We start from the raw sequence: 12,529 nt of genomic DNA, 5'->3' as shown, positions 1-12,529 counted from the left end.
ACGCCGCAAAGGTTGTTTTATTGGTCTCGCTAATGGATCCAAGTTTAGGTGGTGCTCGGCAAGTTCCCTGGGTACTCCTGGGACGTCAGCTGGACACCATGCGAAGATTTTCTAGTGCTCACGGAGGAACTCGACGAGCGCGCTTTCCTATGCAAGGTCCATGTCTGTTGCGATGGACGTCGTCTTTTTTGGATCTGTCGGGTGAATCTGCACCTCCTTAGAATTTTTCGCAGTATTAAAGGTTAACTCTTTGTTAGGCCTTCCTACATCTGGCAGCACATCATAATCAGTCGTGAGCCTTGACTCCATGTATTCCGCTTGCATCCCGAAGGTTTCTGACAGTCGATGAAAATCCTTGTCACATTTATCGGCTAGCGCGAAGCTTCCTTTAACTGTGATTGGTCCCTTAGGTCCAGGCATCCTCCACAACAGGTATGTGTAATGTGGTACCGCCATAAACCTGGCATATGCTGGTCGTCCCAACAAAGCGTGGTACTGTGATGGGAAATCCACGACTTCAAACTCCAGCCTCTCTATCCTGTAGTTTTCTCGGGTTCCAAACTGAATGTCGAGATTGATCTTTCCCAACGGATAACTTGGTTCTCTGGTGTGATGCCATGGAAACGTGTGTCAGTTGGTTTCAGATTTGCTAGAGATATGTTCATCTTCCTTAGTGTATCTGCATACATAAGGTTTAAACTGCTGCCTCCATCTATGAATACTCGAGATACGTCGAATCCTGCGATTACTGCTGGTAAGATAAGTGCTGACTGCCCTGGTCGAGGAACTTGCTGCGGGTGATCCGCTATTGTGAAGCCAATGTCTTGCCCTGACCAATTGAGGTACTCAACTGTTGGTGGAGGCATCTTCTCAGCCATGAACACCTGTCGCGAGATTACTTTCTGAGCTCTATTGGATGGCCTGCCTTTCTGAATCATCGAGACCGCTCCGTTGGAATTGGGATCAACGTAAGGTGGTGGTGCAGGTGCTGCCGCTATTCTGAGCTGGTGTCGATTTTCGTCCGTAATTGCGGGAGGAGGTGGCAAGTGGATCTCACTCCTGGGCCCTTGAGGGTTTCTATTTGTCGCCTGGGCATTGGCGTGCCCTGCCCACCTTAACATTGCCTGGCCCATTATTTTGCCTGTTGTTTCGGGAGTCATCTCTATTGTCGCCTCGCTGCTCGTTGCTCCTTTGATAGTCATCTCTATTGTTTCCTCCAGCGCTTCCTCGAAAGCCAGCCGAAATTTATCCAGGAGCATCATAGCTCGAGTACTGCCGAGGAAATCATCGCCTATTTTGATAATTTCGACCGCGGTCCTCCTCTGGTGACCTATGCCGTTTGTTGTGAACAACATCTTCTCCATCTGCCCATCTGTTTGCTATCTCCATCAACGCGGATACTGTCTTTGGGTTAGTTCTCCCCAAAACCTCGACAAAATATCCCCGCCTGATTCCTGCGACAAACGCATCTATCGCTCTCTCGTCAGATATATTCTCTGCTGAGTTTTTAATGATATTCCACCTTTGGATGTACTTTCTCATTGATTCGTCTGGATTTTTTCGACACGCCCTCAGTTCCTCTAGTGATGCAGGTTTTTTGCAAGTGGACCGGAAATTCTTGACGAACACATCCTCGAAGCTATCCCAGCTGTTGATAGATCCTGGAGGAAGCTTCTTTATCCAAGATTGCGCAGCTCCACTCAAATGTACCTGGATGCTCTGCATAGCTGTTGCTCTGGTTCCTCCTGTCAGCTTCACCGTCTCGAGATAATCGACTAGCCAATCCTCTGGATCTTGCAGGCCGTCGAATTTTTTGAAGTTATCGGGCAATTTGAACCCCGACGGAACTCGAGTTTTTCGGACCCTCCTTGTGAAACACGGCAGCCCACACATATCCTTATCATCTAGCTCTGGGGAATGCCGATGTTCCCTTCTATTTTGTTGTGCTCTGTCCACCCTTGCTTGCGCTGCTGTGTCTCTTGCTCCACTTGTTCTCTCGGGAACTGGTGCTGCTGCCGCAGGCCGTGGACTATTTTGCCTTGTTGTTCCTTCGGGAGGTGTTGCTGCAAACGCCGTTCCCATGGCCCCAACACCTGCCATGGCCATATTGTACAATGCCTCTCTTGGATCTCCGGGAGGTGGCTCGGATGCAAGGATAAAGGCTTGTGTCGCCATATATCCAGCTTCCGGTGTTTTAGGGATAATATTCCCTCTCATGTCTATCGACATAAAGGACATGTCGAGGTTTTGAACCAAGTGCTCTCTATCAGCTTCAGGTATGTTTTGCAGCCTAGATCTTGCTCTGTTCCGAGCTTCCCTGTGGCTATCTCCCGAAGTTCCTGAATGTCGACTTAACTCCGCCCTTCGCCTGCTTGATGCAGAGGCTGCTTCCTGCCTTCTATCCAACTCGATTTTCTGCTTCTCGAGCTCCCGCCTGGTACGTGCGAGCCTATACTGATATGCTTGTAACTCCTCAGGTGTCGCCGTTACAGTCATTGGCTCTGTACCATTAATAGCTCTTGCGACTCGATCCCACACTTCTTGTGGAAATCGCACCATCTCTCGTGTCCCTGGTCCAATATATTTTGTTCCTAGACCTCTCGTGAAATCTGCAGGATCGACATATGGATTCCCTGCCTCGTCGAAGTTCTCTGATATCTCCTCTTGTGGGTGACTCGGATCTCCGATTGCATAGATCTGATGATATTTTGGATACTGAACCATGTTGGGTTTGGTGACACCATCACAAAGATTGGTGAAGACCTTGCCAACGGTAGTAGATCTGTCGATGAAGTTGAAGCCGTCGAAGCTATTCGAGCCATCGCTTATATCTGAGTCCGCAGATGACTCGAAGGACATGTCGCTAAAGATTTTGGCAAGCTTTTCGCTTGCCCTGGTGCTGATGAAGCGTCGCGATGAAGTCTCCTCTTCGCCTAACTCGATTGACGATGTTGAGTTCGAAAAATCGGAATCGACCGCCGATAATCCCGACGAGATTGGAATTTCGAGACGATACGCTCCCTCTTTCTCGACGCGGAAGTGGAATCTTCGGAACGTCATCTCCATAGGCTCCTCCAGATATGCATATGCATCCAAACGGGAGGGCGGGTGAGGAACAAAATCGACAAGACCAGTTGCGATCTGTTTACCTCGATCCATCGCGTTGCTTGCTGTTGACGAAGTCGACGATCTTGAACGTGCCATCGAGACCAGATCCTTGACGCCTCTAATTCCCACAGACGGCGCCAATCGACAAGGGTTTAACTTATCAATGCCTACGGGTTGTAGACTAGGGTTTTAGTTGTAAGTAGAGGACAAATAGATCTCAAAGGTTTCAGCCGAATAGTACTCGACGATATGAAAACTAGGGTTTGTGAGACAATGAATCGATACTTTCTTTGTCCCTCGACTCCCCCTTATATAGGAGGTGGAGCCGAGGGATACGTGATATACAAGTTACAGAGTCCGGAAAGGTTTCCAACTCATCCCGCAATATTACAAGTGTTCTCTCCTAATACAACTCTAGCTTTTCTTAATAACAACTTGGGCTTCCGATTCTTCTTATCCTTCGAGTCGTGGACCTTCAGTAAACCCCGGGTACCACCTTTGGCAGGCCTATTGGGGATGCCTATGTCAGGAGACGCCACTGGATATGCTCTCGGTCACTCAATTTGTCCATCAATCTTTGCTCGTTCAATGACTATAGCAAGCATATCAGTCACAGTATTAAATAACATAGGTGATAATGGATTGCCTCGCCTTAAAACTTTGTTGTGCGAAAGTCTACCAACGTTATCATTAACTTTGATAGCTATGCTTTCTTGGAAAAATAGTTATAAATTAGAGCGCGTCAGTTCTCATAAAATAAAGTATGCTCTCATATTACACACTGATGGCCGTGTAAAATATACCCATAGACCACATGTACGTTCGAGCATGGGACATTTTGTCAAGATTTGCTGCGACCTTGAGATATTATTGTCACAACATAATGGTCAGTTTGTTGCTAGAGCGCCGGCTGACCATTAATGTGGGACTTCTTTGATGCAGCTTCACGGAAAATAACTCCCAGAGAAAAACGATACCAAAATCTCCATCCAGAGGTGCCACATTAGGTACAAGGTGATTGTGATCTTGAAGGGCTATGAGTTCAGGTTTTGTAAAGAAGCAGATGATTCCAAGCTTTGTTATGTTTGTTTTGGAAACACACGAGATAAGGATGATAAGGCCGGCTGACCATTAATGTGGGACTTCTTTGATGCAGCTTCACGGAAAATAACTCCCAGAGAAAAATGATACCAAAATCTCCATCCAGAGGTGCCACATTAGGTACAAGGTGATTGTGATCTTGAAGGGCTATGAGTTCAGATTTTGTAAAGAAGCAGATGATTCCAGGCTTTGTTATGTTTGTTTTGGAAACACACAGATAAGGATGATAAGGCTGGCAAAGGACCCCTAGATTTGCCATTTTCATTAATTAAGAAGATAGTTTGACCGATTAATTAGCGGGAAACCAGCTTAAGATCGTGACACCCCTCGCCGACTGTCATGAAACACGACCATCGTGAAGGTAAATAACCCCGTGGCTGCCCACACAACCTACATGTATAAACGAGTCGAAGGTCTTCGTGGAGGTTGCCTTCCAAAAAAATATCATTGCCATCATGCAGCGGCGACTCCGACATCCTTGAAAACCTTGCAAAAGCGAATGTGAAGCCGGCCAATGCCAAGCATATGACTCATCACAAAGCGTCAGAAGGATCCAATTCAGAAGACTTAGATTTATGAAAATGTTTAAATTGAAAAATATTCAAATTTGAAAAAATCTAATTTAAAATATATTCAATTTTGCGATATTTAGAAACTTTTATAATTTTTCAAAAAATACCTTTTGGTCCAATAAAGTGTTAACTTTTAAAAACAAAATTATAAACAGAAAACAAACATGAAAGAGAGAATAAGAAAAATAAAAAATAAATTAACTACTTGGGATGCAGCCCACAAAACAAGTCGGGGGCGTTCGGCACCCCATACGCACTTCATATCATAGCTCTCATTTTCGTCCTATTTCTCAATGAGAAACTCCTAGCCCATAAAATAGAAATGCAAGATCATTAGAGTATAGGCCGACAAAAAACAAACACAAGAGGATCAGGTGGAGGCTAGAGAATACTCTCTCCCCAAACTAATTTAACCTACATCCTAGCAAAAATCAGATAAATTAGTATTATATTCATTAGTACTTCCTCCGTTTCAGTTTACTAGTCCGTCAATTTGGCAAACTTAATCTAAGGTATATATTACAAAAAATATATCATTAGAAACTTTAAGTTTTATATTTTATAATGGTATAATTTTTATGTTATATATTTTGTATTATATAGACCAAATTGAGAACCTACGTACACGTGCATGCCTAGTAAACTGAGAGAGAGGAAGTACTACTTTAGTCAATCCAAACTACACTGAAAGTACCTATGTCCGATAAAAAGAGTAAAACGGCTTTTTTATGTGGTCTTGTTAAATAAAATCTAGAATGTAGATAATTATGGAACAAAAAATTTAGCCTAAAATCAAAACTAAATCAGAACATGGAGTATAAATCAGAACTAATTATGCAACGGGCGGTGGACTGAGACGTAAGGATATCTCAGTCCACCAAGACCTAGGCACGCCCTTCCGAAAAACCATTCAAATTACAAAATTTGAAAAGAAAATTTTCAGTGATAATTGAATGGGTAGAGTATATTTTTTTTAATATATAGTGTAAAAACAAACTTAGAAAAAACTGCTCTAGAACTGGATTCTATGAATAAGATATTGTATAGAAAATTTACTAAGAATTTGAAAATTCAAATTAATGCCGTACCCTTCAATCAAACTTAGAATAGTTTGACGAGAAATCGACGGAAGCAGAGCACACAAACACCCCCGTCGTCGTCGGTCTACCCTGGAAATTTCGTCTACCCTGTCGTCGACTCAAACCAAGCCCGCTCCTCCACGACACCACCGCGCACGCCGCCGACGCACGCTGCGCCCGCACGGCGCGTGCATGGGCGACCCGACGCCGCCGGCGTGGATGGCGGCCGCGGCCCGCAAGTGGCTCGAGGACGCCGGCGCCATCGGGAAGGGCGACGGCCGCAGGGCGTTCAACGCTCTGCCGCTGTCCGGCGTGCGCGTGGCCCTCGCCGAGCGCGGCCGCGCCCTCTGCTCGCTCCGCGTGCCCGCCCACCTCACCGTCCGCACGCCCTCACCTGTCTCTGAATCGATTTCCTCTTGCTGGATGCTGGGTTCCAATTGATTCTACTTTGCGTGTGTGCAGGACGCGGAGGGGAATTGGCACGCGGGGGCGATCGCTGCGGCGATGGACGACGTCTGCGCGGCGGCGATCATGTCGGTGGAGGGCATCATCAAGGTCTCCGTCCATTACGACATCTCCTACTTCGCACCAGCCAAGCACCATGTGCGTTCTCTTGCCCTGTTCCTCCTCCAAAGGCAACAAAAAAAATCGTTTGTATATTTGGGTAAAAATGTATTCTTGCGATCGTTATGTTGATAGCAACGAACCAATTTCATCATTCTATCCCATCGATAATCTAGGTTGGCAAGGAGTCAGGACTAGAAAGTGCTAAACTGTTAATTAGATTATGAGGGATGTTTATGCATAATCTAGGGGAATACCTCTAAATTCTGACGGAATTGCTCCTCGAATAAAATACTATCAGAAAGTGGATTACTTATTTCGCACTGTTACGGCAGCGATTAGGTTGTGTGGTCCATGGATTAAATTATCTCATATAAAACTGGATTAGGCGTGCTTGGTGTTTCCTCGAAAGCTGCTTTTTGGGCTCAAGCATTTGGTTAGTTATTCCATCTGATCGTGTGCTTTGTAAAGTCGGAGTAGAGTATCCATTCATAGATGCTGTTTTTGAGACATTTCGTAACTTTTTTCTTCTTTGAATAGTTAGGCAACATACAATGCAATGGTTGTTTCTCTACCAGGGCTTGCATAGTATTGTTTCCTCTTCCGTTAATGGAACACAATGCAGTGCAGCGGTTATGTTACCCTAAAGGGGATATTCCCGAACAAATTAAGGGTGTCACATTTTCAGCCGAGGCACACCGAGCTTTCAGGGCTCATTCTCATCATGGCCCAAACTAAGCATTGCTTCCCATTCCAGCATTCCATTTCAGACACTTTTCAGTTTCCATCAAGTCACAGTTTCTGAAGTTGCAGAAACTCAGGTTTTAGCTGCATTTTTTTTCCTTCTCCCGTGTGCATTTTTTTCTTTCACAAAGATAAAGTAAAAAAAGCTTGCTGCAATGTTTTTAGGACGAAGTGGAGATGGATGGGAGGGTGGTCGACCGGAAAGGGAGGATGACGGCGGTGACGACGGAAGTCCGCAAGAAGGACACTGGCGAGCTGGTGGCGATTGGGCGGCAGTGGATGACCACGTCTAGACCAAAGGGAGCTCAAGGAAGCAAGCTATGATAAACTTGTTGCGCTATATTCCCGAACAAACTAATGCTATGACATTTTCAGCCGCAGCACACCCAGCATTAAGGGCACATTCTCATCATGGCCCAAACTAAGCATTAACTCCACATGATAGCATTCCACTTCAGACGTTTTTCAGTTTCATTCAAGTCACATTTTCTGAAGTTGCAGAATTCTTGTTTTAGTTGCATCTTTTCATTCTAGCTTGTGCAAGTGTTTTTTACAAAGCTGAGGTGAGAACTTGCTGAAATATTTTTAGGACGAAGTGGACATGGATGGGAGGGTGGTTGTCCGGAAAGGGAGGATGACGGCGGTGACGATGAAGGTCCGGAAGAAGGAGACATGTGAGATGGAGGCGATCGACCGGCAGTCGATGACCACGTCAGACCAAAAGGAGCTCAAGAAAGCAAGCGATCATAAACTTCTTGTGCTGTATTCAGTGGTGTTCATCACTGGTTTCTTTACACCGTCTTAAACGGGCTACAGTTCTGCAAGTCATTTAAAAAAACTAACCAATCACCTCCATTAGGCATTACGCCGATTTTGACGGGTTCTTTGATGAACACCCTTAGCTGTGTTCAATTCCTCGAGTGATCAGCATTAGCTCGACGGGCCTAATTTTTCGTCATGAAAAACAATTAATTCACTGGAACTAGGGTTTCAATCAACCATTAGCTCGAGTGATCATGATTCAAGCATCCACATCCGTAGCTTCATTGGTTCCCCTCTGTGCAGTAATAAAAGATGTTGTAGATCCTTTTAAAATAAACTAGATACATACTAAAAGAAGTGAACCTACATACTAAAAATAGACTAGATACAAACGAAAGTGAGTGAACCAAAAAATAACTAAAACGTCTTACATTGTTGTACGGAGGGAGTACAAGCTGAAGCAAAAGCACTGCTACTAGCAGCAAGACTGAAGACGCTACTCAACGTTGACCTGCCGACCTTTTGAACTGAAAAATCAAAATCTTGCCAGGAACTAGACAAAATTATTTCCCTAGCGTCTGTGTTGGACATGCCCTAATATTAACCGAGGTTTTCTTCTAACGATAGGTTATATACCGAGTACCCGTGGTTCTACACTTGGCAAACCTCCAAACACTCGGCATCGGTGATTTCTCCAGCGGTGACCGTCCATCCATGGAGGAAGAGGCAAGGTAGGTCTCCATGTCCATCTCATACCCAAGCAAGTTCTTCCACGAGTCGCCGTCATCAGCGAGCTTGTTGACGACTTCGTCGTGGAGGTTCAACACGAAGGTGCCCCTGTGCCCGCTAGGCCTTCCCATGGTGAACAGGACGAGACCGCTTTTCTCGCCAAACCACCGTAGCTTGATCGCGGTGTTACGGTGTGACATCTTCATCTGGGGCATCCGCAAGTGTTTCTCGTCACGACAGATCCCTTTGGTGCCAGTGCGAATGTTGTCTTCTTCCTCGAACTCGAAGTAGGAGAAGCTGGCCATCATAATCTTCTCTTGGTGCACGACCCCAGTGTACATGAAGAAGAGCCTGCTGTCGGGCGAGATGCCCAAGAGCCGCTTTTCTGGCCACCAATGAGGTGTGTCATACGGCACCAAGTGCATGTCCATCACGGCGCCATGCTGGTCGATCTGATCGAGGCGTGCCCCGAGCACCCCAAGGTCCAGTGCCCAGAAGGCCACTCCGCGGCGCACCACAGCTTGGCCGATGTCGCAGATGTTCGTGCTGGGGATTTCGACGCAGCACTCGGCCTCCCGTCCCCAGCAGCCAGTGTCCGAGGAGTAGCACTGGAGCACGGTCGAGTTCCCGGGGCCACGGTTGTGGTTGTAGACGAGCAGCAGACGGAAGAAACTGTTGCAGCGAGGTGGGCGGAGGTCCTGGCCGGTGAGCAACGCGCAGCCGTAGTCTTGTATGGTGCTTGCTGATGAGACCAGAGGCGGCACGACGACGATGCTGTTAGGCATCATCGGGTTGCAGACGGTGAGGCGGAGACCGCTGGCGGCGTGGCCCTCGCGCCGGAGCTCCAGAACCAGGCGGCCGTTCCGGGACGCGACGGGGCGGGAGTGGTTCAAGAGCCCGCCGTCGTCGCGTAGCCCCGCGACGCTGAGAAGCCGCTGCTGGCCGGCGAGGAGGAAGCGAGCGGCGGAGGCCATGGGCACGAAGCACGGCAGGGATGATGCCGCTGCGGGCAGGTTTATCTCAGGCCGGTGGAAGAGGCCGACCGCGAGGTCCGGCAAAAAGCGGCCGAGGGACGGCAGAGAGGGGGAGATTATGGAGGCGCTCGTGGCCACGACGCGCCCCCAGCGCCGGCACGTGGCGGCGCAGCGGACCGCAGCTGCCGCATCCGATAACCCGGCGAAGATGCAGGTGAGCAAGTCGTCCGACAGAGACACGGTCGGGCTGCCGCTGGCTTTGCGGTGTTGACGATGTTTTTTGATCCGGCGGTGTTTCGCCTTCCTGCAGTAGGGCGCCGGGTTGGCCGAAGAAGGACGGGGGCAGCGCTGTCCTGTGCGCGGCGGCGGCATCTCCTGCCGGTGGTATCGAGATTGATATATTGATCGATGGCAGATGTGTTTCGCTAATGTGTCGATCGATTCCGGAGGAGGATGTAATTTATCGGACCTTATCATGACGCGACGGCTTAAGGAGCAAACCCAGTCCGGAGCAATCACGTCAGTTGCCATCACGCCCTCCCCTGGATAATCTGACGGCTGGTACTAAATGATCCACGTCTAGAAAATCCTTCTAGGACTTGCAGGTTTGATGCGTTTAGCTTAGTGGTTGGCTGGTACACAAACTTGATTTTTGGGTGCAAAATAGGTCCATTTAGTTCACTGCTTGGCTGTACATGTTAGACCTTTTTTTTTTTTTTTTTGCCAAAACCATCTAGTACTCCCCAAAACAATTCATGTAGTCCTTTGTCAAGTGGGTCCGTGCCAAATAGCAAAAATGACCCCGGGCGGATTTAGGTAGGGTTAAGGGTTTGATGATTGGCAGCGATTTAGCTCTCAATTTCGGTTGGAACTGGTGCTGATAGTCTTAAGTATAGGGTTAGGGATTGCGAGAGCAAGAGCAAGAGCAAGCAGCCAATCACAGAACTTGTGAAAATCATAAGTCCATTGCAAAGTACAAAATGTAGAATTAAGTACAAGAATATCCACCACCAAGGACAGCTAACCATTTGCAGCACAGACATATGATATATAACATCATTACAACTAATCAAGATAGATCTATCTCAAGGAGGACAAAATTGTCCAGAATATATCAAGTGATAAAGGTATGTGTTGCTCAATCTCAACCTCACTTGAAACTGCGCGTATGCTGACTTTAATTAACTCATATCCATTTGATTGCTAAATGCTAAGCCTCCAAAGTCCCACCTGATACAGCATGTAATGAAATAGATTAAAATGGTTGCAAAGGCTAGGAGGCAGGAGCACACGAATAAAACAAATATGCAGCTGATTTGATTAAGATGAAGTGGAGCATATGAAAATAGCCAGGTTGTTTATATATACCAAATTCACATTTCCATATACCTGCAGCCATCAGATCAACTTAATAGCATACAGAGAGGCTAAAAAAACACATATCAACTAAACAGGAGGCAGACAGGCAAAACGGTGAAGTAATATAGTCCCACACAGACATCTTTTATCTCTAAATATGAGATCCCCACTACCTTATTTCTCTGCTCTCTCATGCATCCACGTCACCACTTTTGCTCAACCCATGATGTTTAACTATTTCCGTACGGGTCTAGGAACTTCTTTTGCATTATCTCCGCGACTGCTTTTCTTCGTCTCCTAAAGAGTCAATGCAACAACCGGTGTCAGTAACGGACAAAGTAGGCGAGCAGGCGACTTCGTAGTAGCGCATTTCCTCGGATAGAGGGCCGGGCGTGGCCACCACACTTTGCACCTTGTGATCCCTCGTGTCAATAGCTAGGACCCATGATTTGGGGTGCCTCCAGTTCTCCCTCGCAGTCAGGTAAACAACATGCATGTCATTCCCGTTCATGCCAATAACAGGATCAGAGACATAAAGATTGTGCAAGTCTATCGGCGGTAGGTCGGATTCCGGGTGGTCGCCGAGTAAGATGTCGGAAGCTTGGATCGTGTCGACCATGCGCCAATCATCGTAGGAGTTACTCATCTCCTTGTTGGTCCAGGTGGTGATTGTCCAGTTCTCGATTCGGTGGCGAGGCGACCCAGTATCTTGGTCATACACAACGGGGGCGACCTTGAAACGAACCTCTCCTAACCTGAGATGGCCACCGACGAAGGCGATGCCACGGCTAGTTCTTCCAGATGTTAGCTCCTCGTCGCTTGGATCGCCGTCAGGTTTGGTAAGCTTCAGTGAGAGCAGCAGCGGAACACCACGTAGCGTATGGTGACCGGAGAGCATGTCACAGAAGAGGACGCCGCGCCAGAGATCGACCCAGCCGATGGTTCCTCCAAGAGTGAGCACAGTGGACATATTATGTGATGATAACAGAAAGCGATAGTTGATGGGGATGGGAACCGGGAAGTCGTCCTGCGGCGACTCGACGGACAGCTTCTTCGAGCTCCAGGTCTTAGTCTCGGAGTCGTAGAGGCGAAGTGTAAAAATGCCCTCCTTGAATTGATGAGGAATCATCGAGGCGATGGTGTAGTGATCCTCTTCCCCGCCGCGAGGGAAGATGCCAAACGCATGATACTTGCGGACCAAATCTTGCGGGGGCGGTTGCGGCAGCAGCTCGAGGGACGGCCGGTTGGGGTCGACCCGGTGCATGAAGAAGTAGGACGGCAGCGCGGAGCGGGCGTGGTAGGCACACCCGACGTAGACATGGAAGAGGATGAGGTCGTCCACCATGGCGAGCGTGGATGGGCGCTCCGCGAGAGCGGCGCCTGAGCAGTGCACGTAGAGGTTGGAGGGGAGCGGCGGGCGCTCGCGGACGAGGGAAGCGCATATCTTCATATCATCGGTAACTTGGCAGGGAGGATGACGGCGGTGACGATGAAGGTCCGAAAGAAGGAGACATGTGAGATGGAGGCGATCAACCGG

At 47.8% G+C, this 12,529-nt stretch overlaps 1 protein-coding gene across 1 annotated transcript; it reads left to right on the top strand.

Annotated features, from left to right (window-relative positions):
* Nucleotides 1-6,052: 6,052 nt before the first annotated feature.
* On the top strand, nucleotides 6,053-7,690 carry LOC124659082 (acyl-coenzyme A thioesterase 13-like). The gene is made up of 3 exons (XM_047197033.1): nucleotides 6,053-6,238; nucleotides 6,323-6,463; nucleotides 7,334-7,690. Exons 1-3 carry the CDS (start codon nucleotides 6,053-6,055, stop codon nucleotides 7,490-7,492), a joined length of 486 nt encoding a protein of 161 aa, XP_047052989.1. The 3' UTR covers nucleotides 7,493-7,690.
* Nucleotides 7,691-12,529: the final 4,839 nt, after the last annotated feature.

This window comes from Lolium rigidum, chromosome 6, assembly GCF_022539505.1.
Source record: "Lolium rigidum isolate FL_2022 chromosome 6, APGP_CSIRO_Lrig_0.1, whole genome shotgun sequence".
Classification (NCBI taxonomy): Eukaryota; Viridiplantae; Streptophyta; class Magnoliopsida; order Poales; family Poaceae; genus Lolium; species Lolium rigidum.
The sequence above is the reverse complement of the archived record's forward strand: the minus strand, read 5'-3'. Positions and strand labels throughout refer to the sequence as shown.